The sequence below is a fragment of the Manis javanica genome, chromosome 1 (assembly GCF_040802235.1).
Source record: "Manis javanica isolate MJ-LG chromosome 1, MJ_LKY, whole genome shotgun sequence".
NCBI lineage: Eukaryota > Metazoa > Chordata > Mammalia > Pholidota > Manidae > Manis > Manis javanica.
Window position 1 is genome coordinate 234,326,139 of NC_133156.1, and position 27,745 is coordinate 234,353,883.

Consider the following 27,745-nt stretch of genomic DNA (forward strand, 5'->3'; position numbering starts at 1 on the left):
CTGTCCTGCTGGGCAGTCAGAGCAGAGCAAGCAGGACTCGGCACCTTGCAGGTCCCTGCAAGTTAGAATAAACCTCTCGGTAAAGCTGAACTTCACCAACTTCAAACAGTTCTCCAAATTCAGGTCTTGCAAAGTGTTCATTGTCTGACTTCAGGTGATAAAAAAAAAAAAGCAGGTACTTTGGAATAAGACCATCAGGGGCTTAATTCATGGCTATGCTTCTTTCAAGCTGTGTGGCCTTGGACAAGTTACCTAATCTCTCTGGACCTCCATTTCCTCACTTTCAAAATGAGGATAATGAGAACCACCTTCCAGAGTTGTAGTGAAGGATAAATGAGTATATAGGGTGGTTGGCAGAGAGATGTTAATAAATTCTAGTGTCCTCTCTACAGTTGGAATTAACTGCTCATAATCCTAATTTCTAAAGGCTAACCAGAGATCACTGTGATAGAAATAATGACGTTTCTGGCCTCCTTTAGGAGTACACCAGTTGAAAAGTATCTATCCAAGTAGATATAATTTCCACGTCTCTTATCCCCTAAACAGCAAGAACTACTCTAGCCACCTCTTTATTTCCTTCAGTGCCTGTAGCACAACACCCAGAAAATAACTCCTAAAAGAAGGGAGAACGCCTGTTTGAGGGCATAGCGAAGACCATAAGGAAATGGAGCTGGTCCCACCAAAAAGCATTCAGATGCAGAGTTTAAAGCCCCAGGTGTACTAAGTAAACACATGGGAGGTTTTGACTGAGACCCCAGGGTGCCTCCAGGATGCCACCGCTGTCCCGGCAGGGCCAGAGGAGAGCCCATCCCGTGAACATCAAGGCGTGAGAGGTGCACGTTTGTTCTTTCCACGTGAGCACACTGCGGCTCCAAAAGGCCATTTGCACCTGTTCTTTCTTCGGCTTCTAATTCAGCTAAAATGCATGGCTCCCTCTTCTGCAGCCCTCATACTTCCAGACACCTCTGCTGGGCTCCAGGTTTATTCCGGTAAGGCCACAGAGTGTGTCTGCGTCTCCCACCTCCTGGGGGTTGGGACTGCTGGATGCTGCGGCCAAGTTCATCCACCTCTTCATTCCCCACAGAGCCCAGAAGGATTTCTCACAGCAGATCTGGCAAGGGAATGACCACGGACTCTGCTAATCACCCCAGGCCTCAAAGACAAGACACAGCTGGAGGCCTTCAGCAGTTCAGGATCATCTTAGGCAGCTGGGTCTGTCCTAAGCCACAAATCAACAACTTTGTGCCTGTGGGGAGAACAGGGAACTTTCCTCTTCCAGAATCATGGTTGTGCCTTCAAGTTAAATGCTTAAGCAATCTGACTTGTATATACAACAGAAACAGTTCGGCAATCTTGGAGCTGAGGATGCAAGCGAAATAGCCAGGGTCCCTGACCTGCAGGAACTCCGTCAGTAGGAAGAGCAATAAACAACGCAAACTGATGTGTGATTGCTGCCCTAGCCAGAGGGAGGCAAGAAGGTAGCTTCCGGGAAACAGAGAAGGCAGTAGAAGCTTCTATCTCAGGTCAGTCTCAGGGGACCTCCCGGAAGGATGAGTATAGGTTTGCCTGCTAAAAAGAGAAAGGGCACTCAGGACAGAAGGGGGACACCATGCCCAGGTTTGGCCCAGGGGGGACAGGCCCTTGTGTAACTGAGGAACACGGGTCCTTCTGGATGCTGGAGCATAAGGTGTATGTGGAGGGGCAGGGACAGGAGGGCGGCCAGGGGCCGGTTGGGACTAAGCCCCACTAAGATGTTCAGCGTTAGCCCTGTGGAGCCAGGAAAGGAACCGAAGCAGCCTGAGGATATGGCACGTGGGAAAGATGACCGTGGCCTCCTAAGACCAGTAGGAGAACAGTACGGGGATTCAGACTGGCTCTGCCTGGAAGACGAAGGGAGGGGGTCTAGCTGACTTCAGGCTTAGGAGGGGGAAGCCAGGGGTGTTCTCCTCGCAGTGCAGGAGCAGATGGTGAGCGTCAGGTCCTGCTGTGCCAGGGTGCAGGACCCTCCTGCCTACCTCAGCTGCCACCACTCCCTCCCGAACACCTGTGAGCCCCAGCCAGGTGCAAAGCTTCTCTGGGTCTGGTCCCCTCTCGTCACTGTCCTCTCTCTTCTCATCCCTGACTGGAGAAGTGACCCTGGCAGGTCAGGAAGCCGCCGTGCTCTGGAGTCAAAGGCTGGATTCAAGTCATGGGACAGCTAACGCTTCCACGGCTGTCTGCCAGGCCTCCCTCCCCCACCACACGCCATCTACCTCCGCTCGGACCTGCAGGCATCCAGAGCACACCTGGAGTCCTCAGACCTCCAACCTCAAGCTGCCCCTCCTTTCAGAATCCCCAAGGGCATCAGACACAGCCACAGTAACACAGCCCCACCCCAAAGCCTTACCAGAACGCCCCCAACTCCAGCGCCGAGCTGAGCTGCCGCGAACCCGTCCCTTCCCCTCCAGCCTCCAGCAGCACAACTGAAGACCCGGCAGCCAGCACACAGGTGTGGCGGGCTATATCCGGCGAGTCCAGAGTTTCAAAACACCAAACAACCCAAAAAAAGCAGAGCCCTCTCAAGGTAGTTTCAGCGTCTTTCTGTAATTTGCCTCCCCAACAAGGGATGGCAGCGTGCCCGTGGAGCAGGAATATCAGCCCCAAATAGATGATACGGCCATAAACGCATTCAGACCACAGAATGGTCGCCTATAAACTCTTTGACGGTCCCCCTGGCAGGAAACGGCTTTCTAATGTAGATTCCTCCGACTTTCCCTAGAGGAACTCATAAACTCCACAGGTGTTGTTTAAGGAAGAAAAGCCGGGTGGAGGGTTGACTTGGGTCTAATCTGCTGTCTCTCCAACTGAGGTGGCCTGCCTGCGGCCGCTGCACAACCACAGGGTCACACAAACCTCTGTTCACACATGTCGGGGGTGCTTCCTCCACGACTGCCCTTAAGTTTTCCTGAATGGAACTGGCTTCAGAATAAAGCCAGAGAAGATTTTCAGGGAAGAAGGAAGGAATGAAAAACTTCTGTCCAGAACCAACCAAGCAGGCAGGATCCCAGTATTGTATGTCTCCTTCTCATATCACTTATAATAATGTACGTAACTATGTACCATAATTAACATTCATTATAATTTTACTCACTGCTGCTTCTATGTCCACCTTGTGCAACACTAATTATTTACAACCCTTTTAGATATCATTTCAATCAATAAAAATAAGGAGACTTATTCATTTAGTGGACTTCACTTGGTCGCCTTCCCCTGCACCTTCCTAAAAGCTAATGTTTTGCCACTATTTGGCTTAACACAGACCAATGCTGTCTTTATCATCAGCAAAAAGCCAACACAAACCTCTCCACCCCAAAGGTGGGTGCTCCCCTCCCAAAGTCAGATGCACGGTACCTTACAAAAAGCCGGTTGTTTCAGGCAGCCCATAAACCAGCCAAGAGCAGGCTGAACCCAGCAAAGTGGGAGCGCCTACTGGGGTTCCCGCCTCCCGGGGGCTGTGCCTTTGATCGTGTGGGGAGCGCGGAATGCCCCTGAGGACGGCGAGAACGGTCGGCTTGACACCCTGGCTCCCTGGCCTCTGCCCAGGGAAGCAGAGGCCGCCAAGCCCGCCAGGGGAAAGGCTTCCACACCACTATCGGCTCCCAGGGCTACAACTACCACCAGGAAGAAAAAAAAACAGCAGCAGACTTTCCAAGTTGAGCTCCATATGCCCCAGGCTCCTGCTGAGTCAGATGGCAAATGCCAGTTTTCTGTCTTCTTGGCACTGAAGTGTTTTGCTGGGTCAGAGTGTTCTCATCGCAGGTACATACCAATCTGCCAGTCCACCCACCAGCAGTTAAACCAAGTCTTTTTAAACAACATGAAAGCTTTGTACTTGGAGTGGAACCACGTACTCAGTGCGCAGAAAACAAAGGGTCAGGAGAAGCACTCCAGCTTTGGGCTGCTCGTGGGCCGCTAGAGGACCAGCAGGTGTGGCTGTGACCCAAGGGGCACCTTCCCTTAACATAAGCTCCTGCGTGAACACCGAAGAACACACCCCAACAGGGGAAACCTCTGAGAGTCGCACATGCACATCCTGACACTTCTTTTACTTAAGTCCTTTCTACCATTCTGAGAGTCAAGAGAATACCAGCTCTTGGCCAGAGCTTGCAACATGTTCCTGCAGCAAGTGGCTCTTAAAATTCAGGAATCCTGGTCAAATCTTAATTGAAAAGGAAAAGGAACAATGGGAGCCTACTTCATTCATGCTAAATGCCTTTAATTTTGACTTTTGTCATCTTGCCAGGGTCTTTTATTTGCCTACAAAGGTGACTTGGAAATGACCCAGGGGTTCCTCTGTCATCTACCTTTCGGGACAAAGGCCACAGTCCTGAATCATTCTTGTTATATCACTTAAAATAATGTATGTAACTATGTACCATAATTAGCATATCATTATAATTTTACTCACTGCTGCTTCTATGTCCACCTTGTGCAACACTAATTATTTACAACCTTTTTAGATATCATTTCAATCAATAAAAATAAGGAGACTGATTCATTTAGTGGACTTCACTTGGTCGCCTTCCCCTGCACCTTCCTAAAAGCTAATGTTTTGTCACTATTGGGCTTAACACAGACCAATGCTGTCTTTATCATCAGCAAAAAGCCAACGCAAACCTCTCCACCCCAAAGGTGGGTGCTCCCCTCCCAAAGTCAGATGCACGGTACCTTACAAAAAGCCGGTCGTTTCAGGCAGCCCTCTCTCAGCGGTTTCTAGGTGCTACAGGTGGAAGGAAGAGCCTCAGGTGGCAGACCTACTGCTTCCCCCAGTTGAGCAGTGTCCCCCTAGAAAGGCCGGTGGAAACCCCCCACCTGATCCCCCACCTTCACAGCAAGGGCCAGACAGCGTCCCCTGGTGCTTCTGCTTAAGCAAACCCCTGGCATCTGGCTTCACCCACCTGGGGAAGGAAATCAGGTCTGAGGGAGGACCCGTGGGCTGGAGAGGAAGTAACCAGCCACAGAGGACCTGCCGCAGCTTCTGTCACTCAGCACTGTCTGCAACAGAGGGAAACTGAACACTACAGAAATGACCAACTAGAAAGCACCACTTAATGCATCTCTAACATCTGCATGCATGAATGCTAAGTGCATGAAGTTTTTAAATGATGCACATATACTTAGGATATAACATATAGCAAGAAAAGGATTTTAAATTGTTAAAGAAATAGAGAAATACATATATGTACATATGTATTTTATTTAATATAATATATATACACATATATGTATGTGAGAGAGAGAGGAGCAGAGCTTTTAAGAGTATGGGCTCTAGGCCCAGGACTGAATCTGACTTATTGGATATTAGACCTAGAGCAAGGTACTTAAACTTCATGTGCCTCAGTTTCCCCAGTCTGAAAAGTGGAATAAAAGCACCTGTTTCTAACCATTGTTGTGTAAAATTAATGAATTGATATGCATAGGATGCTTAGAACAGTGACTGGCACCTACAGAATATTTACTAGATATGCCATGAAAATAGTAAGAATTATTATCATTACTAAGCTATCAACCTGTAAACAGATAAATAAAATGCATAAAAGAGATTGAAAAAAATGTCTACAGTGTTTGTCTCTAAGGAAAAAAATCTAGGACTTTATGATTCTTTATTCTTTTCTATAATTTGCTAACTTTTTAAATTGATGTAAGTTGCCATCATCATGATGAGAAAATTAGCAGAGAAGAATTTACCTTCGTTGGGCCAGAATTACAATACCCTTGAACTGACTCTGCTTCCCTATTACTGTCAAAATAGGCTTTGGATAGGAAAATAGCATTCGGGAGGTACAAGGTGGTGACCAACCAACCACTTGTCCCAGCGTCAGCTCTGTGTGGGTGCTTCTGGTGTGAGCCTTCCTTCCGCACGCAAACCTGCGCTCGATGCCAATACATCTCCTTGACATAAAGCCCCTTCTTCTTCCATGTCAGTGGTCTTCTCCCCCTGGCCAAACCCCTTCCGCGTTAAACATAACAAGCACAGACATAGTCTCTGCACCAGCAGCGGCGCCCGCACCTAAGACTGTGATTGTCAGCTGTATTTTCCCTTCTGACCACAAGGGCTAGAAGTGATGACTTTCAAAACGCTGGAAAGTCTCTACCTGCCCAACAAAGTGTCCTGGAGATCACGATGACCACATTAACAAGTAAATAGGCCTTGATTTTTACAAAATGTTTTCCTGAAAGTTTTCATATCACTTGAGTTCTGCTTTTCTTGCACAAACTGTGCAAGGCTGGTCCATGATGACGGCTCAAAGCCTCCACACACTCCATGTCTTCCCACACCCACCCCCGCCCCCTTCTCTGAGCATACTGTGTGTTCCATCTGCCTGCAAAGCCCTTACCCCTCATTTGTAATATGAACTCCTACTCACACTTCAAAACCCAGTTCAGGCATCTCTTCTATTGCATGGTGGCCCTGACCTCCCTAGATAGACCTGAGAACTTCTGTGTTCGTTTAGATTTAACAAACTTCCAGAAGCCAGACTAGTGAGAGACGTTGTGGCTGACACAGGTGAAGGGCACTGTGGGATGGTACACGGCTAGAAGAAACCGCCTGGCCCTACAGAAACCCAGAGACTCGGGATTCTGATGTGTGTTAAGGAGAGTGGGAAACAGTGCTGAAAACAGGAGGCTTCTTTGAAATACTGTGTACAGAGTACTTAGCCCCCTACCCCCTGCTTATGGTCACACGTGGAATGTGAGGACGCGGGCACTCACCCCCAGGCAGAACACACCAGGGCTGCTAATAGAGCCTGGCATTTAGTGGCCCTAGAATGCCAGCTGATTCTGTCCTGAGCACCGCAAAAGCAACACCTGCCAGTCCACAAGCTTTGCTGAGGCACAAAGCTCCCAGTCCACTGTCTCTCATTCTTCAGCACACGTGAAAACCCAAGGGTCACCGGTATCTGAACAAAGACTGAAGCATACAAAGAACATCCAGGAGAAGAAAAGACACTAAAGAAATCAGAGAAATATAAAGGATTTTTTTAAAACTTTAATTATCATTCTCAAAGAGATGGGAGGATGAGGTTTTGTCACCCAACCCATTCACTGACAGGCTCAAAGCTCACGGAGGACAAGCACTTAGAGGTGCCCCCCCACCCCATCCTCTGGTTTTGAAGCTGGGGGACAATCTTAGTCCAATCAGGCTGCCGTAACAAAAATATCATACACTGAGGGGCTTAAACAACAAACAGTTCTGGAGGCTGGAAGTCCAAGATCAAGATGCCAGCAGGCTTGGCGTCTGGTGATGACCCACCCCTAGTTCACAGACGGGCAGTCTTCTCGCTGTGCACACGTGGCAGAAGGCTGAGGGAGCTCTCTGGGGCCTCTTTTATAAGGGCACTAATCTCACTCCTTAGGACTCCACCCTCATGACCTAATCACCTCCCAAAGGCCCCACCTCCTAGCACGGCCACACTGGGGGTTAGGCTCTGACATATGAACTTGGAGAGGGCATGACCATTCAGTTTGTAGCAGGAAGCCGGGGGCTGCACCAGAGCTGAGTGGGAAGGCTGTGGGTGTAAAGCCACACACTTCAGTGTGGAAGAGTTTCACATATTGTGTTATGTTGCTCCTCTATACAGTCAGTTCTGCTATAACATTTTTAAACTATAAAGGTGGACCAACAGATATATTACAGAACAATTTGAACACTTTGTGAATGTTATGTGTGCTTAGGAGTGATTTCCTCTACAAGAAACACCAAAGTGAATACTGAAAAGGGGTGCCCAGCTGAACTGAGCTGCTTAGGAATCTGCTAAACATACTCAGACACATACCTCTGATCACCACATGCATCATCACCCACACCCATCCACACCGGCTGTTAGAAATTTCCATAGTTCCACATCTCCCTCCTTCCTCTCTACTCCACTGTAACTCACAAGCTTCCAACACCCACTTCCACCCCCAAAACTTCATTTACCTTGCACTTTCAAGGTCAAGTTCCATATTTACTGCCATGTTTATGTATCTCTTGACCATTTCGCAGGGATAAAACTGTGCTTGCCTTTGCTATTAGGATTTTATCTTTTTTTCGTTGTGTCATTGATGTTTTTGAGTGCTGTGCCCCTAATGCTGTTGTCCCCACAGACCCTGTGGTTTTTATTGTGTCATCTTGCATGATGCAGTGATTTTTAGGAACACGTATGTCTTGTTACAGCAGGATTGACTGTGTGACTACCTTCCTGCATGCAAACTACACCTTCAGGAGTTTCTCTGATCCTTGAAAAAAAAAAAAAAGCATGGCGTGTTGAGTCTGGCTTGGGAAGTTTGGCACCACCAGCAAACTATACACACCAGTCACTCCTACCACATCATTTCTGGCGACCCCAAAACTTGCATCTCCTGCTTGGCCCTCCTCTGCACCGACTGAGCTGGAATCTCTTCCTGGGGTGGGGCCAGTTGTTGGACCTTGTTAATATAAAAGAATTCTCTATGTCATCCACTTTATTTCCTTCATCGAATACAAAATAAAATTCAAGCGTAACAAAATCTCCACCCCTTGCTTTTGTTTGCAGGAAAAGAGCTGAGTCTCAGGGAAGCCGTGAGCTGGTACCGGGGCTCCCATGCCGGCCCCTCACTCACCTGCTGGCTGTGCAACCTCGGGCAAGCTCCCTGGTCATCTCTGAGCTCATTTCTCTGCCATGAACCAAGATAACAGTGGCTGGCACTTAATAAATGTTTTCTTCCTTTTTTTTTTTTCTTTTTGAGGACGAGTCAGGCTGATCTCTTTGCTGGTCACAAGCCCATTCCCTCATCCATGCCTTATGTCACTTGCCTACATCGAAATCCCCTCCTCTCTCACATTACTACTCTAATTTGGAGCTTAAAAATCACAAAAAATAAATAGCTGGGAGGTACAAAGCCTCTTAAGTTTTGGGAGCAACTCTTATGGCTCACACTGGCCAGGTTTCTTTTCACTTGCCCCCCTTTAACTTGCAGTTGTCATTCATTCATTCACTTAACACTGGCTGGGTGCCTAGTAGACACTGGGTATTTGAGTGACTTAACGTCCCAGAGCCTCACGTTCTCAGTAAAATGAGGGTGTTAACACCTGTATCATAAAGTTGTGGGAAGGCTTAAATGACACCAGGACCACAGAGCCCATTCACACTGCCTGGAACATAGCATGTGCTCACCAGAGGGTAGCTTTTCGGTATTATCATGATGAAAATGAATAAACCACAGCCTTGCTATAAAGCTTTATATATTAAACCCTGATACCACAAAGCCCCTCTTTCCGCTACAGTAGTGCAGGCAAGCAGACTCTACCTGGGAAGATCCACAAACCTCCCTCCTCCTGCAGACCCAAACACGCTTGAGCAAATACTCCACTGGCTACAAACAATGCGTCTAATTATGAATACATGTGACTGAAAAGGCAGCCAGCTCGCTTAGGTCTGATTCACCACTGCCTGCTGCAGCGATCAGACGTATCTGGGTTGGTTCTAGGTCAGAATGACCCACTTACTGCACTTTTTTTTTTAACTGCTAAAGTTTGTGATGAACCTTAAAACAAAAACTAAAGACTTAAGAAAGACAACTGCTTTTTGGCTTTGCTCAGAGTAAGGACATTATCAGCTCTGCCCTTCAGAAGCAAGCCGCATCACAGAAGCCATTAACACTGGGTCTTGTATTTTACTAGACACAAGTATCATTTTCACGGGCCCTCACCCCCACACTGGAGCTCTTAGAAACCTACCTCACTCATCTGTTTTCCCAGCATGTTGTACAAAATAAGTATGAGAGTGTTTATTAATGAAATGCTCCAATGGGCAGATTGGTTTTCAAGCATTAAGTAAAAAGAGAATTCATGACGCAAAATATCAGATTCTTTGCTAAACTGTCCAGGAACAAATTAACATTTCCCACTTTATTCTTGCTAATGTTGACTTATTAGCAAGGATTGTTTCAACATGTTTTTTATGACATATTTAAATGACAAAAAGCATGAAATCGTAATAGAAAGCAGATAAAGTGTACATAAGGATAGAAAGTTGTATCATTCACATCCTTAGCACCTAAAATAATTGTAATTTTTTTTTAAGTGCATAGGAAAAAAGACTGGAAGGAAATGCACTAAAATGATACCAGTGGATGTTTGGGGAAATGGAACTGTGGAAAAAATTTTTCTTCCTAATTTTATGTATTTTTTAAATTCTTTACAAAAACGGTTACATGCAATTTGTATAAACAACTTTTGGGGGGAAATTATAATCATGACCTTCTATCAAGCCTGTGTCCATTTCATGGCAGCAGATGTGGACTAGAGGAAAGGCCCCAAGTGTGTGAGTCACACTGCACTGACGCCACTCCCCAGTGGGCAAGTCGCTCAACCTCTGCAAAGTAACAACCCAGGCTCCATCGCTGCAAGCAGCCCACAGCTCTAGCCAAACAGCTACTCACATATTTCAGGTGACAACACTCCCAGGGTAAACTAGGAACCCTGCTGGGGACTGAGGGGGAAGCAGACAGATGTCCCAGAGCTGTCACTCAGGAAGCTGGAGGGAGGCCGGGGCAGCTGTCCGCCCCTGAACACCAGCCCACCCACCCCTGTAACTCCTTCTCCCCAGAACTGGACAAACTGAGGAGCCAACAGCATATGAGCTGAGATGGATGGACTTGAACACAGCTTCTCTGACCCAAGAGAGAACAGGATGGCCTCCCCTCCATAAACACCAAACTCCCCATCTTTTCAGGCCCAACTCAGCTCCCACTCCAGGCAACTTTCCCAACTTGTGGCAATCCTCATTGCCTGCCCCTTCCTGTTTTGGAATTGTGCTGATTAAAGTGGAGCAGATGCAAAAGAACACTTGTAAGATATTTATCATATAAAGACTCATGATACAATGAATAGCCATGTGCCCCCTTCTAGCTTAAGAACACAAACATCACATTATTCCTGATGACCTTGTGTGCACCTCATCTACCCCACCCCAGGGAACCAGGATCCTGAATCTTGTTTCTCATTCCCTTGCCTTTCTTTATAATCTTCAGAAAATTCTGAATTCAACATAGATTAAAGTTCACCTTTTTTTTTTTCTATTTAGCAAAGATCAACTTTAGTGTGCTTATGAGCCACGTGGGGAGGACCTGTTAAAGTGGAGATTCTATTTCCAGAGGTCTGGGCTACAGCCTGAGACTCAGCATTTCCAACAAGCTAATTGAATTTAATTCTAATTTTCAACCTAAGCAGCATATGGTCCAGCTTTACAATTTTAAAACTCCGTATGAATGAACATCTCACACTGTACGATTGTTCTAGACTTGCTTTTTCACTCAATGCAACATTCCCCGTAACAAATATAATAATGAACAAGTTTGACATATTGCGAGAATTACCAAAATGTGACACAGAGACACAGTGAGTAAATGCTGTTGGCAAAACGGTGCCCGTGAACTTGCTCCATGCAGGGTTGCCACAAACCTTCAATTTGTGTAAAAAAAAAAAAAAAAAAAGCATTATCTTGAAAGCACAATAAAGTGAAGGAAACACAATAAAATGAGGTATGACTATTTTTCAAATTTTTTCCAATTATTTTCAAATGAGAAAGAACCTCTAAGTACGGGCGAATGGGAATTTTCAAAGTCATTGTGGGAAATAAACATATAAACTATGAGAAAATAAAAATAATTAGTCTTCTGATTATTTTTGAAGATAATAACTACACTGCAATACAGTCTGTATTTCTACTGACCAAAGTTACATTTTAATAATGTTGCGAATTGCCCCAGCCAGTTGAAAAAAATTGCCAAGGACTAATTCTTCATCCAATGTAATTATAGGGTGACTTTCACTCTAAAAAAGTTATCTAGTCATTCTTTTAGAATATCTATAGCTAGAAAAGAAAAAAGTGAAACTGGACATGCATATATTATTTCATAAGAGTATGAATCCTTAATATTTATTTCGCCCAGGAAATACAGACTTTACACCACTTAATGCTTAAAGACAGAGCAGAGTCTGGCAAAAGGCTTTGTAAAATATCCTGTAACAGCTGAAGAGGGACTCAAAAATTTTTTATCACCTGGTCCAACCCTCTGCCTTATAATAAGAAATTGCTATATCATTTTAAAAACAAAGAATAGAACATTTCATCCATGTAAAAAACTGTACCACTTTCAACTAGGGCATTTATTTGCATTTTGTAAATTGTTGCCTTTTATCAAAGACTTGAAAAAAATTCCTGCCATTAATTGATGGAAGTAGGATGCAAACGCGAATTTAGAATAGATGTAAAGTGATAGAAACATCTCCAGCCCTGAAAAGTCCTCATTCTTCCATTCTGCCACCAGGGCAGTGACCCCTGGATTTTTGTGATCTGTTCTTCAGACACAGCAACAAACACATGAATTCAGGGCCCCTTCCCAGTCTGGAGAGCCAGAAACAGGCGTGTCCTACTGAGATTACTACCTAATCTCTGGAACACTATTTGCTTGAGCAAGTTTCATATTTGAAGGAATTTGATTTTACAACCTGAGAAAGAGTGATTCTGAGATCTTGCTGGTTCCCTCTATTCAACAGCCGTTTGAGTGTTGCAGAAAGGAGATACACCTTCAGGAAGAGTTAAAGGAAAGGGAAATTAAGGGTTTAGGGATATCAATAGTACTAAAACATTTTGCCAATCTTTATCAGCAGAACAATGTGGCTGATTTTGCTCAGCTATTCCTAGAATTAGGACTAGGTGACACACCCTCCCACCCCATTGAGCCTTTTTAATTCACAGCTAGCTACACCAACAATTCAGCTCCAGTATCTGTCTTCCCACAAGGCCATGAACTCAAGGAGAGCAAAGACCACATCCGTTCTGTTGATTACAGGCTCTCCAGCAAGCAGCCCCGGCTTGCTATCTCTGTTAGTACTTTCTGATTGAATGAATGAGTGCAGTCCTGCTGTTTAGAGAGGATGATCAGCAGCAAAGAGAGTCCAGGAAACATGCTGTCCATCCAGTCCACCAGGTGCCCAAGTTCACTCTTGCATCCAGTTTCACCCTAAGACATTTCATCTTGGTCCCTCATGGAATCATCTCAGAGTCGCATGGGAATATTACAATCATGGCTATTTTGCAACACCACCATGAAAAAGAGCCATATGGAACTGGCTCTGGCATTTGCTAATAAATCAAGTCCACCAGGTTATATTATTTATATGAGGTCCCATAGGAGAAATTACTTTAAATTTTAAGTCCTTCCCCCAGAAGACCTGGCATGCCTCTCCCTTTCTCACAATATGCCCATTAGCATTTATCATTCCCCCCTTTTGCTCTGCCCACCAGCTAGTGATAAATGCATACAAAAAATAGGCAGTTACCAACTTCAGGGAAAACAGAAAGCTGTGCAGAAAAACAGGAAGAATAATAGCAGTACACTTGGTTCAGCTGTCAAAAGGTTTATGTGGTCATAATGATCTACATATTGAATTGTGCCATCAAAACTATACATGACTGCATTGGGAGGCTGAGGAGCAAGATATACATATATTTATGGAGAGAAAAAAGGATTGAAAGTTGTTTCCTCCAAGAACAAGAAAAGAGAGGAAGGAAAGGAGAGCTGCAGAAAATAAGACTTCAATTACCATTTGACCTATAATATCTTATTTATTCTTCACAAAAAGCCTTATCTGATTAACGAGAAAACTATGGCTCATAGGCATTAAGTAACCAGATCACACAGCTACTAAGCAAAGCTAAGATTTTATGCAGGTTTAGTGAAATCAAAAGCTGGTGATCTTCCACTACATTACCCTCCCTCTCTGTTCTCCCATACTAAGTGACTTAAAGGAAGAAAACTTAGAGACACATGGGCTCATAAAATGCCATATGATGGAAAGAGAAAGAAAAAAGCGGCAAAGATGAAGAGTGAAGGACAGCGCTTAGGACCACTCAACAAAGCTAGGGTTCTATTAGTAATTAATCCACATGAGCTCAAGCCCTCAGTGGATCTATTTTTTCACTAAAATAAAACTAAGTTGGCATTTATAAAAGTGAGCCTTCAGTAAAACCCTGCCTAGGCTCTGATCCCTTTACGCAAGGCTGGGGTAATCCTTTGGGGGCCCCACCCGCCAGACAGGAGGAGTCACTGGGTGGCAGGGCAGGCTAAACTCAGAGGAGCAGTTAACCCCACGGAGTGTGAAGTCTACGGTCAAGGATAGGTCAGGAGGCCCTCAGAGCACTGTAAGAGTGGACGCTGAGGGTCAAGGTGGAAGGGAAGACACACAGCAAGAGGCTGTCCAGGGAAGGGGGTTCTCACGGAGGAGAACTAGAACTCAGTGTGCATGATGACTGTGTGCCCGGCCTCCATCTCATGACACATGCTGACGGGCTGGTCCGTCCTTGGACGGGGCAGTCCTGGCCTGAGGAGGGGCGGCTGTAACCCCCAACAGGAGCTAATCCCTCACCTGTAGAGGCAGAATTTCTGTACAAAAACAGCTCCTGTGTCTTAACCAAACAGCTAATAAAAGCAGCCCAAATAAATCTATAAAGTACATCATTCTGGAAAGAAACATAAGAAAGAGGATGAGTCTGAGACACTTTTAAAAACATCACATTTAACATGTTTAGATTAAACAGAGTCACATCAGCGTGAGCTCAGGAAAGCAGCTTGAATGTCAGTAATCATATTTGGTTGCACATCACAGAAACCCAACCACTCGGCTCAGTCCAACTGAGACTCACTCTTTCCATGTAACAGCCTCAGAGGGAAGGTAGTATCCTGACAATGACACCCAGTTCCCGAGCTCCTTCTTTCTCAGAAAGCGGTGACTGTAAGTCCACATTCCAGACTGAAGAAAGGAGACAAAGGAGAAGAGGAGCATGGTCTCTTTACTAGGAAAATTGTACTCCCGGAAGTACCGCCTGACAGATTTCTGCTTATAAAACACCGGACAGAACTTGGTCTTATGGACACTTGAGCCCCAAAGGAGCCTGGGAAATTGTGTTTTTAGCCAGGAACTTTGCTATCCTGAACAAAACCAGGGTTAGTCAGGAATACGGAGAAGGATGGACAGAGCTGTCTGCCGTGAGCTGCACGGAGCCCAGCATCTATTCAGCAGTGACACCATGAGTGATGTGTTTTGGAAAACACGATATGAAAAGTATGATAAGATGAAAACAGAGCAAGGCCAGATCTGCCCCAGACATTGAGGTCATGCTGACCTTCTGGAGAGAGGAGGATGTTCAGAAAGGTCATGGCACTGCGAGGCAAATGCAAAAATATCCAAGTGCCAGCTTACAATCCTGCTGAGGTGCCTATTTTAAGTATTTATTATTCACCTGATAGGGACAGTGTGTGAACTGCCCCTGCAGGGCCCTTCTGCTAGGCACTTACACGCCACTTCATCTTATCCTCATGCAACCCCATAAGAGCAGCAGGAGAGGAAACGTGAGGGCCAGAGAGCCTGGGGATCTTTCCCAAGGACACACAACTAGGAAGACGCAGAAATGGGATTTCAAAGCAAATCTGCCACACGCCCCAGCCTGTGGCCTTCCCATGTCCCTTTTTGTCCAGTTGAATCTTCTGGACACTAGACACTGGCCTGAGATGGGCAAGACTCAGCCTCTGTTCCGCTCAATCCAGACCCCTGGCTACTGAGCCAGACCAGAGCTTCAGATCACAGCCGCTCCCACCCAGAGGTTGGGCTGCACCACACTCTGACCATGGCTTTGTCCCCAAGGGTCAGAGCCTTCCACCCTGCCCGCCTTGCTGCCCAGTCTCCTGGCTGTGATCTCTACTTGGCACTGCTCAAGCTGTTGAACTGTGCGGCCTGCCTCTAGTCCCGAGCAGCCCACCCCCTTACAGACTGCAACAGGCACTTTCTTTTGTGGGTTTTCACCAAGCGTCAACAATAAAGCTCAAATTGTCTTCTGTAACTAACATTTTACTGACAGGAAGGAGAAAAAAGATATGAACTTCGTATTTGGTCATTTATTTACTAGAAGTACAAATTTCACCTGGCAAATTTGAAAGCAATGTTATCAGTCTGTGTGTGGGGGTGTTTCCTCAGATGCACTAAATCGTTTCCCCTTTTCTGTGAATAGAGTCATGGGGCTGAGCTTGTATGAATCCCGAGAAAAGACATGCCCAAGTATGTACTCAGAGAGCTCCATTTTGTGACAGGCACTTCAAACCAACGTAGAAGGGAAAGAGGGGATTCAATGGAATCCCCAAACCACGAGCTGCCAAGCACAAGCTGCCAGGAGAAAGAAGCAGGTGAAGTCTCCTGTGCCGGTCTGTGGTGATGCTCCCGTGGGTCTGCAGGAGGAAGCAGGGAGGGCGTTGGCCAGAAAGACTGAAACCACAGCTATTTCCAGGTCCTCCTGTCTATCTGGTCAGAATTTGAATCAGAGCTTTGGGACTTCTGCTTAGGACATCAGACCTCTACCCAAAGGGATATCACTTAGAGCCCAAGGATGCTAAGACCTCTGCGGGTCTCTGAGTCAAGAACAGGATGCCCAGTGACTGTGTCCACGGAAAGCAACACTCCGGAAGCCTACATTTGTGTGGAGCTTCCAATCACACTTTTTTGCCCAGCGCCTACTAGAGTACCCCAAGACCAGATGGAAATTTCTCTTCAAAATGAAGTGGCATAGAGAACTTCTACACACAGCACAAAACAGCAAATAAGAAATGGTATATGTTATTTGCATTTTGTGAGAGTCCAAATAAATTTGGAAGTAGATTTACTTACATGTTACCATTAATTCTGACTATGACGGAGCCCCACGAAGGCGAGTAAAGTGGAGGCTTTGTAGCTAGGGCTGTCATTGAGCCCTCAGTATTTGGAAGAGAAACCTGCCTGAGTTAAAGAACATGAGATGAGCAGAAGTGAGATATTTGAGTTTGGGGCAAGGGAGCTTTTCAAATCAAGGTTAAGTGTGCCAAGACAGGTGTCAGCATACAACAAATATTGCTTTATCCTTTAGAATGGTACGGGCTCACTTAGTCCAAATTTTTCTTCAGTTTGAATATTGGTGAGTTCTACAAAGAGTCCAGCATGAAATCATGGGTAGTCAGGTAAGTTCTGAGTCTCCCATGCGCCCAGCACTAGTTTAGCTGCTGAGCAGATGATAGAGCTGAATGCTTAGGAATATAGACACCAGAGTCCAACTGCCTGCACCAAAGCCCAGATGCTCCCCTGTGACCTGGAGAGAGTTATTACTCAATCTCTCTGTGCCTCAGTTTCCTCACGTGTGAAGTGAGATAACAGCAGTACTTACCTGTGGCCAGCAGGATAACCCCCACCCCCTTCCAATCTGCAATCTGTGGATGTTATCTGCCACAGTAAAAGGGACTCTGCAGATGCAATTCAGGGTAGTCTTTGAGACTGGGAGATTATTCTGGATATCTGGTGGGTCCAATCTAATCACATGAGCCCTTAAAGGAGGAGAAGCCATGTCTGTAGTCAGAGATGAGACAAGATAAAGAAGAGCTATAGCAGGAAGAGGAAAGGATGGGGGAGAAGGTTCAAAGCACAAGGGACTTGACTGTTGCTGGCTTTGAATGTAGAGGAAGGGATCAGCCGAGAAAGGTGGGCAGCCTCTGGAAACTGCGCAGGGCCCTCGGCTGACTGCCTGCAACTGAATTACGCCAACAACCCAAGTGATCAAGGAAACAGATTCCTCCCTGAGCAGCCGGAAAGGAACACAGCCCCGCTGACACCTTGATGTGGGCCCCACTGACCCACACCAAACGTCCGACCTGCAGAGCTGGGAGGTAAATCTGAGTTGTTTAAGCTATTAATTCCTAGTAATTTGTTACAACACCAGTAGAAAACTCACACTCTATCTCAAAGCGCTGTTGTGAAGATGGAAAAAAGATTAATCTAGAAGCTTGAAACAGGAATTGGAATGGAATAAGTACTTAACTAATCATGTAATTTTTTTAAATGATGAACAAGATATATACAGTTCATGTTCACACAGAATTCAGCCTTGTGGGGGAAGAGGCTAAACAATTAAACAAGTAACATAATAAAATGTAAAAAGGCTGAGACAGGGAACACACAACAGACGGCAGCTCAGGGGAGAGGGCTTCCTAACTTCACAGAGATCAAAGACCCTCCAAGAGGGCCATTTCCTAGGTTCAAAATGCCTTCCTTTAATAAGCCCACAAATGGTAACATCGAATAACCCTTATTACCAACAAGACTGGTAACTATATCTACACTGTTCCAAATTGTATTAAACTACTAGTCTGATGAAAAGAAGAAACAAATAATTGATGCCTTACTGTCAAAACTTTCTGGAAGAGATCTTTCAGTGAGAAAGATAAGACTCCTTAGGATATTTTTCATGTCATGAATCAAATGCTTACTATATCTTATGCGTACAGCCGTCTCCCCATTTCACTCCATGCACCTACTACTAAACCTGAATAAGCTGCCTAAGTCCTATTCAAATTGCTACCAAAATGTCATCAGAGTCTAATGTAAGTTGTTTTCACTGCAAAAACAACAAAGGACACCTGCATCAGAGACAGGACCCGATGTAATAATCTGCATTAATTAACATTCAGCCCCCCAAATTCAGCAACCCATGGCAGAAACAGACAAAACCTCATCTTGTACAATGCCTGGCCCCAGTACTGTAATTTTATACTCAGTGTTAAAGACACAAATGACAAGCTTCAGAAAGAACCATGACTTTATCCTACTGAAAACAGTCACATTACCCAGACAACCCAGATGTACCTTTAAATGAGCATGACTTTCTCCTATACTAAATTTTTTAATGTGTTCATTTTCAACTTCTACTGACTGCAAAGTGATCAATTCCCCACCTGAACAGATTCTCATGCTCCTTGAGACCTTGACAATAGACACCTACCTAGAAACAGGTCTCCCAGTTTTGTCAGTAGATTGCCCACCTCAGATTGCAGGCGATAAAAGAAAACTATTGCCGGCAATTTAATATACATGTGCGGTTTTGTTCGTTGCTGCTGCTTTTTTCCCTTTGCTCTAGAGGAAAGCACATTACATCACCATCTCTAGTAAAATACCCAGAGGCAAGGCAAAACCCACCACCACCACTGGTAGGAAAACTCTCCAGCTCTTGAGAAGTTACCAGCACCTTTTAATTACTCCTGTTTCACAGCCACGTGTTAAATGTAACAGAAACCAGAGTTACATTAGCACATGAAAACACTAGGATCATAAGCCTGACTAGAGTCAGACTAATATGTAAAACATGATAGGCATGTGAGAAGGTCCCTTTGAATAATGAGGATAGAGACAGGAAACCCTGTTACACTGGGTGCCTAAATCTCAGGCACTTCACTTCAGTCATCAATGAGTGGCTAAGGTGGCTAACCACTGTCACCTGTTTAACAGATAAAGAAATGAGCACACAGGAAATGAGAGTAGAACAGAAGATTTAACTGAATCCATGCTTTGACATACCTGCTCCCACAGTTTACAGAAACAATTCACCAAATGAGATGTCAAGGCACAGCAATTTAAAACAGCATATTTCTCAAGTGCCTGAAAGTTTCCAATAAAATGCTATGACAGATATTTTATAGGCATTTTCAGGGAGTCATGACCTTTTGTGGATTTCCAAAATCAGAAGCAAGTGCAAAAATAGTTGCAAACTTAGTAAAGAAGTGTTGGAAAAAGTATTCACCCATTGAACAAGGTCGGTCAGAAATTATGCCAGAAAAAAAATTGTTAATCATAGGTTTTTATTAACAGGTTAACTTCCTGGAGAAAGATCAGACTTAAAAAATGCACTAGCAAATACGGTGCAAAAGTGCATGCTGCCTTGGTGATACATGGGACAGGAGGGTGGGACCCCCAGGAGGGCAGAGTGACCCCTGCTGGGTGGCAGGGCCACGAACACATTTACTGAGGAACTGCAGGACAGTCACCTCTGTATGTTACCTCGGCTCTTCCTCGCCGCCGGGGGAAAGTGCCACAGGGGGGATTATTTTACCAGTGAGAGACCAAGGCTCAAAATATTTACGTGGGCCCCCCAAGGGGTAGATTACTGGCACCCAGACCCAGGTGTATCTGAGCCCCAAGCCAAGCCCAGGGAAAACCACCAGGAGGAAGTACGGGGAACAGGCTGAAAGGTAAGTGGGAAGCTGTGGCCACAGGAGCCACATACCCTGAAGCCACCTATGTCCACTCCAAGAGCACCAGGCGGGCCAGGCTCACCACAGCCCTGACCTTCTTACTATCCATTCAGGTGAATTCTCCCAACTATATGCTGACATCATTCCTAAAAAATCTGCTCCCAGACAAATGGGCACTTGATCACATCCCCTCTGCCTGACCCACAGAGACAGTCATTTCAGGCCGGTGGGGCCGGCACAGGAGCCAAGCAGGAGCCGCGTGTCCCATCAGTGAGGGGGCCAGCCAGTTACCCCGTGTCCACGCCCCTGTGGGCTGCCCAGGTTCAAAAACTCAAGGAAGTCATCTGGGAAGGTCCTCTGGTCCAGCTGGGGAGGCAGAATGAAGCCCCACGGATCCGGAGTCACATATGCAACAAAGGGACCCACGTGTGTCCCAGGAATAAGCTTCTCAGTGGGGCAAAGTGACCCGCTGGCCAGTCGTGAGGCGCCCAACCCCTTGGGAGAAGAGCGAGCCCACCAGCCTTCCCTGAAGAAGCCCCCACCCCCTAGGAATGCCCCTCTTTATATCACTGTGTGTTAAAATCTTAAGCACCTGTCTAGTCAAGAAAGTAGCTGTTACGGGTTGAATTGTGAGTCCCCAAATTCATATGTTAAAATCCAAACTCCCGGGACCTCAGAATGTCACCTAAGCTGGGAACAGGGTGATTGCAGATGTGGTTAGATAGGAGGAGGCTATACTGGAGTTGGTGGCCCCTAATCAAATATGACTGGTGTCCTCAAAAGGGGGGAATTTGGACACAGTCATGCTAAGGACACATGGAGAGAGGGCGATCGCCACGTGAACACAGGTAACGCCACGTGAAGATGGGAGCTGAGATGCCAGGAGCCAAGCGGATGCCAGGAGCCAAGTGGCTACCAGAAGCCAGGACAGGGGCGTGGGATGGAGGCTTCCCCGTGCTCCCAAGGGAGCACAGCCCTGCTGCCACTTCGACCTTGGACTCCAAGCCTCCCGAACTGTGAGGCAACACATTTCTGGTCTAAGCTTCTCAGTTTGTGGTACCGGATTACAGCAGCCCATGTCTTAGTCTGTTCAGGTTCCGTCGACAAAATGCCACAGACTGGGTGGCTTATAAACAACAAATTGATTTCTCTCAGTTCCGGAGGCTGGAAGTACAAGATCAGGGTGCCAGTAGGGCTGGGTTCTGGTGAAAGCCCCCTTCCAGGTTGCAGACAGCCACTCACTATCTGGAAGGGATGAGGGAGCCTCCGAGGTCCCCTTTATAAGGGCACTGATCCCCTTCATGAGGGCTCCACCCTCAGGCCCTAAGCACCTCACAAAGGCCCCACATTGGGGATTAGATTTCAACATACAAATATGGGTCAGACACAAACATACAGTCCTTAGCAGGGACTTAAACCTTATCTCACCAAAAGGAACTTTCAGATTCTACCAACCAAGCTACCCCCAGAAAGGGGGTTCCCTGTCCTACCCTTTGTTACAGGGCCCCCTTTCAGACAAAAGACTGCATCCTCTGCAGAATGGGACTGGAGGAACTTGCCTAGAATGACTTGGCAGAAGAACTGGGGCCAAATCCCTCTGTTGTAAGTGAACCCAAGAGCTGCAGCGGGGAGCAGCGTAGGACGACCCTGTGCGCGGTCTGCTGCTGGGTCACGCTGATGACAGCGCACAGGACAAAGTCCCCCGAGCCCCGAGCCAAGGAGCCAGGGCAGCCGCCGACGTGACGCCATCTCCATCTCAGGCCCCTCCTCACACAGCACCCCTCACTCCAGCTGACTTCAGGGGGTCTCCGTTCCTTGACATCAAATGAGGCAGAACGAAAACACCTGATCCCTCACTGCATTCCTAGGGATCCCCAGGGAGCCCCTACAGTTGTTTTGCAAGCCAACCAGCAAAGCCTGGAGAGTAAAGACCATTTTCACAATGGCTGACCAAGAGCTCGACACCAAGCAATGCTCAGCAAACACTCTCCAAGATCCCTCTCAGTGTGGTCCTGCAGAGCGCGTACCACCGAGTGGTCCTTCTGCAGCTTTGTAAAGGCTGGGTGGCCTCCAGGCACTGGGCTAGCCCCCACTTTGGTATCACGAGGTCCAGCACAAACACATGTCAACACACACCTTGGGCCGTGCTCTGCAGTTGGGATCGGCTCTGCCCAGGGAGTGGAAGGTACGGAGCCATGGCACGGGCTGGTCACCACATACTCACGGTGTGTCAAGCAGGTGAGATCAGCACGTGTGGAGACAAAACCGGAGGGTAAATACTCTAATGCTAACATAGGAGCAGTGACCAGGTGATCACGAGTGGAACTGAAGGAAAGGGACAGCAACAAGGCCACGGGAGTCTGGGAGGCTGAGTACCCGCACCTGCCACCTCCCCCTGCCGGGCTCCCAATTTCTGACCCACAAGCATGTTCTTGACAGGCTTCTGCACGGCCTTTCTGGCTCACAGGCTGCACATCTAAGAACTTGTTCCTAAAGCCTAACCTCAATCCACCTTCAGTTAAGCCCATTTCTCCTTAAATTTGGACCCTAACAGATAATGGGGCCCATTCATTTAAACAAATTGGCACAGGCCCTGTATGTACCAAGCGCTGTGTTAGGCGCATTACCTGCGCTTGGAGTGCTCAGTCTGGTGGAAGACACATTGAAGCAGCCACAGCGTGGACCACACAGAGGTACCCGACTCAGCTGGGAGGGAGGTCGCACGGGGCAGCCAACAGAGTGGGTGCCGGGGTGGGAAGGACGGAGACGTGAGGCACTGTGGGCCGCGTGAGGGTGCAGGGTCACAGGAGAAGCGGGCCGGACTGCAGGAAGGCCAGGGTATGGGCGGCCCTGGGAGCAGGGAGGAATGCAGGCCCGGGGAGGGGGCCCAGGACATGAGCCCCTGCCCAAAATCTACAACCTTGCTCATCCAGGTAACCCTGGGCCACAACGTACACCAGAACCCTCCAGGCCCATCAGCAAAGAAGGAAGCTGGAAAAATAAGCAGGGCCAGATTGTGAAAGCCCCATGTTAAGGAGCCTGTTGGCGCTGGCAACTCTGTCCCTTTTCCCTCCTGTGTGAGGCAACTTCCGAGGTAACATCAGTGTGACACTTGTCTTCGATGGACCGCCCAATGTCGACCTGGGGTGGGGGTCTGGGCGGGGAAAATTAACTAGGCCGTTTGGACCTCCACCCGAACCACACATCCTTAGTAGACACGAAGGGCTAGACTGGTCTCCATCTGACTCCTCCGTCTACTGCAGCTGGAACCTGGGGAGGCAGAAGAGGAGAGTGTCTTATCGGGCCCCCACGGGAAACCATGGCAGGGCCTGAAGCCCACGAGTGACACAACTAGACTTGTGTTTGGAAGGCACATGTAGGAATGGGACCTGCGGTGGAGACCAGCCAGGAACCCATTACAACAGTCCCGGGAAGAGAAGCCATGGACGGCACAGGCCATCAGAACAGTGAACAGTCACAGGGAAGGAAGAAAAGAACAGAGTCCCACCCGCAAACACCCACACAGAAGGTACGGGGAAATCTCCTGCTCTTGGTGATCTCCTGGTCATGGAGGCAGGGAGAGATGCCTAAGTTTAAATGGATGCAAAGCAGGCATTCAGGAGAAGCTAAACAGGAAGAAAATAATGAGTCCCTTCCAGATGTGATGCACCTGGGGAGACCTCCGGCAGGTGGGGGGACATCTGAGTCTGGAAATCAGGTGTGAGAGACAGACAGTGCTGGTGCCTGCCATTCCCGTGAACTCCACCGTGCCCTGTGAGATAGGCCATTGCTGCCTTTCCACTTTAAATGCCCAGATTACAAATTTTCCAAGACAATTTGAAAAGAATCTAACACTGCGCTCCTCTGATGAGTTTTTTGGGGAGTATGTCCCAAAGTTTGCCCACTGGGCTGTCTTGCATCGCTAAATCAGCCTCTCGACCACAAAGGCTGAAGAAGGTTAATGAATTTACTCTGCTCCCCAGGAATCTGGAGTGTTTCACAAACCGAGCGCATCAGCTGAACAAAGAACAATGTCAGAGGATTTAGCCTCTGCTCTCAGATGAATGTGCTGTCACCTCCTGTCCCCAGAGGAGGGGCTGATGGATGGCCACCGGGCCCAGAGAGCAGCTGCTCTGCCCTTTCGGCAGCATTCCTCTCGGGGAGACCCAGGAGGGGCAGGTGAGGTGGCCCCCTTGAAGCTGCCAGGTCAGTGCCCCCACCGCCTGCGCAGGCCGGCACCTGAGGAGGGCTTCAAGGCTCAGAAGGCTGCCCGCAGAGCAGGGCCCAGATGGTGCCAGAGAAACCCTCAAAGAGGCCACGATACATACAAGGAAACAGGACAAAAGAGTTTGCCTCGTTCATATCTACATCACTTACGATAAAGAAACAGCCTAGTATCTTCTTGATATTAGGGTCCCAGGCTTGGGGATAGTAATGTCTTCATCAGTTATTTTTTTCTCCTTACCATATTTTCCCCTCATTATCCCTAGACTCTGAGCTCTCTGAGAGCATGCTCTGTCTGTCTCTGACTCCATCTCTGTTGCATCAGTACTAGTCATAATACCAGGCACATTGAGCTATTCAGAGAACACCTAGTAAAGGACTCAGCAAGTGAGCAGATGAGTGGGTAGATGTGTGCATGGAGTGGCGGGTGAACAGATGGATGGATAAGTGGATGAAAGGTTGGCTGGATGGGACGATGCATGGATGAGTGTGTAGATGGATGGGTTGGTAGATGGCTGAGCAAGTAGATGGAGGGATTCAGCAAATAGCTCTTTCTTAAGTCCCTATTAGGTGCCAAGCACCGTGCTAGGCACTGGGGCACAGAGACAGATGGCACTTGCTCTCAGCTTCAAAGGAATTCACAGTCTAATAGGGCAAAATGCCATATTACTAAATCAATTTGTGATAAATTCTGTAACAGAGAGAGGGAGCAATGACCTCAGAACAAACAGAGGTCGTACAGTGAGTCATGAAAGATGCCGAGTGCGTCTTGGCCACTGGATGCAGCACGTGACTTCCCAAACTTTCAGGGGCATTCCTTTGGCCCAACTGAGATCTCCAAAGAGTTCTTCCTCTCCAGCAAGCCCTCTGCAATCAATACACCCCCCTCCCCTTTTCCTTGGCAGGCAGTGCTATGGGCCAACACCCTTCCCAAAAAAGAAGTTAAATAGCACATGCAGCTGAAACACACACTAACATTTGATCATAGAAATATGGAGGTGGAATGTTAGCAAAGGGGTGTAGTGGGACCGGTGGAGGATTTGGAGTCCGGGTCTCCACATGGTAAATTCCAAGTTCAACAATGCAGTAGCTAACTTGGGAAAACAGCATTTTCTCTAGCCCTCAGTTTTTCTACATGTAGAATAGGTAACATAATAATACCTACACAACAGGATTGTTTAAAGAAAGAAGCAAGAATTGTGAATAAACGAGCCCAGCGCAGTGTCTGGCGCACACACCCCCGTCTCTCAGTGTTAACCACTTACCTCCCTTCCCTGGGGTTTGGAGACACCATTCATTTCCCATTGTCTTTGGTTGTGCAGATCTAACTCTGTACCACCTGGCATAGGCTCCCAATCAAAACATTCCCTCTTTCACCCATCCCAACCCATCCCACACTCATCGGGCTCCTATTCAGTCAGAGTGAGAAGGAGACTCCTCCTCCCCTTCTAGTCCATGAGCTCCTAAGGGCAGAGCCCAGGACCTGTCCTGTTCTGCAGCCCCTGAGCCCAGTTCAGTACCTGGCACAGCTACTATTCAGAAAATATTGGCTGAATGAAACCACAAATTTTGCTGCAGCTGCAAGTCTTGGGTAGCCCACATGGGTGCAGCTGGACATACCAAGCCAGGAAACCTGCCAGAATGGCACCCTCAGTACAGAGAAAGGCCAGGTCTGGGAAAGCACTTCAGCAACACTGGGTACTGAATAAGTGTGAATTATTACAGGAAGCCACTGTTCCTTTTTTTTTTTAAGGCAAGACTAAGAACTCTCAATTAACTAGAATGATCAGGAAATGGGATGTTCCTGCTAATTTAAGTTTCTGGTGAGTCAGAATAAAACTCCAAGCCAGGGAAACAGAGGTTCAGAAAAGAGGGGAAATTCTATTGGCTAAGGAGATCAGGGGAGCCTTCCTGAAGGAAGCAGGCTTTGGAGGGTGACGGAGCAGCTCCCTAGCAGCCCAGTACTGAGCTGGAGACTCAGAGCCCAAATTGTGGCGAAGACCTGACCATTGCTCCCAGACAGATTAATCACAATGGCCGAGCTGCTAAATCTTCCCTCCCTGAGAAGTCCATCCTTCAATTCCCTGATAGAAATCCCTCCAGGAGAACACAGGCCCTTACTCTTCCGACACGGACACCAAGTTAAACACTCCCAGCCCCCTCTGTCAGGGCAATGGGCTGTGGGTCCCCAACAGACCCCCAGGACAGATGAAAAAATGTCCTTCCTTGAGAAAATAAAGAGAATAGATGGGATTGATCTGCAGAGCTTTCTGGAACCGCGCCCTGCCCACTTATACAATGTTTATGAATAACAAAGAAGAAAACAGTCAGATCCAATTAAGCCTATGGTTTTTCAGCTTTTTGTTTCAGCTCAAGGACAGGGAAGTTCCGACTTTATCAAAATCTCCATGCACAGGCAGACGATGTGATAAAAGAATCTGTAATCATCTTCCCACAGTCTGTGGGTTCCCTTACCAGTTGCTCCAGCAGCTGAAGGAAGGTCATTCTGACCTGATTATCTTAGTCTATAAATCCCAAATCATATTCACTTGAGTAAACATAAAACTAGCTAGGCCACGTAAAATGTCTCTTAAGTTTTGGAAACAGGCGTTTCTTTCCTGCTTTTCTTGAGAGGACCTTTCAGATCCAGTGGGGTCACTGAACACACACATATGTCAGCCCGGCTTTGTTTCTTATGAGCCTAGTGATGGCCTTGTCAGGTAAGCAGCCTGAGCCCCCTTCACTGGTGAAAGAGGCTCAGGACACTGAACACCTGGCTCCTCCAGCAGCTGGTGCAGCAGGCTCCCCAATCCAGGCTGCCAACTCCAAGCTCACTGGGCCTTCCCCCAAAGAAGGGTGCCCCTCAACAATCCTCCGCCCTGTAAGTTCAAAAGTAATGTGGTTCTAAAGCTTTAGGGGACAGGCAAATCTCCCCTTGCCAGGGTGCTGCCAAGAATATCCTGGCCAGAGTCACATCTGGTCAGTGCATTCCTAAGCACCCGGGGCAGACCACACAGCAAGCACTCAGGAAGTGTATGTTAAGCGAATTAATTTTTATTTATGAGAAAAAGGTTGCTTCTTTGATTTTTAAAAGTTTTCTACTTCAGACCCTCAAAAAATTATTTATTTCTTCAAGTTCTACTAAATTAAACGACGAGTCTAAGTTCTTTCACAGGAGCCAGCAGTAGCTAGAGCACCTGGGGGGAGGGGGCATGGCCTAAAGCCTCAGTAATGTGGCCAGAATGGAATTTGTCACAGTGGCTGCAAAGCAGGGGGTGTGGTCAATCACCTTGGGTAGAAAAAGTGGAAGAACAAATACAAAAAAATACAAAAACCTCATTCTGATTCACAGAAATTTAGTACTTGTGCTCCTCCCACAAACTTTTAAAAATGAAAATAAAAGAATTTAAAG

The 27,745-nt window shown here is 47.1% G+C and overlaps 1 protein-coding gene across 12 annotated transcripts in view; it reads right to left on the reverse strand.

Moving 5' to 3' along the window:
- The window catches only part of GREB1 (growth regulating estrogen receptor binding 1), a 130,293-nt gene that overhangs the window by 80,755 nt on the left and 21,793 nt on the right, over positions 1–27,745 (reverse strand). For 6 of the 12 annotated variants that reach the window (XM_073216486.1, XM_037026572.2, XM_037026571.2 and 3 more), the window contains exon 1: positions 3,391–3,593. The exons of 2 other annotated variants lie outside the window; for them this stretch is intronic. In XM_073216486.1, the coding sequence (XP_073072587.1) occupies positions 3,391–3,423 (33 nt within the window). In that variant the 5' untranslated portion in view covers positions 3,424–3,593. Of the gene's footprint in view, positions 1–3,390; positions 3,600–27,745 lie in introns of those variants that run through there. 4 more of the 12 variants (XM_073216476.1, XM_073216456.1, XM_037026573.2 and 1 more) reach the window with 3 other exon arrangements.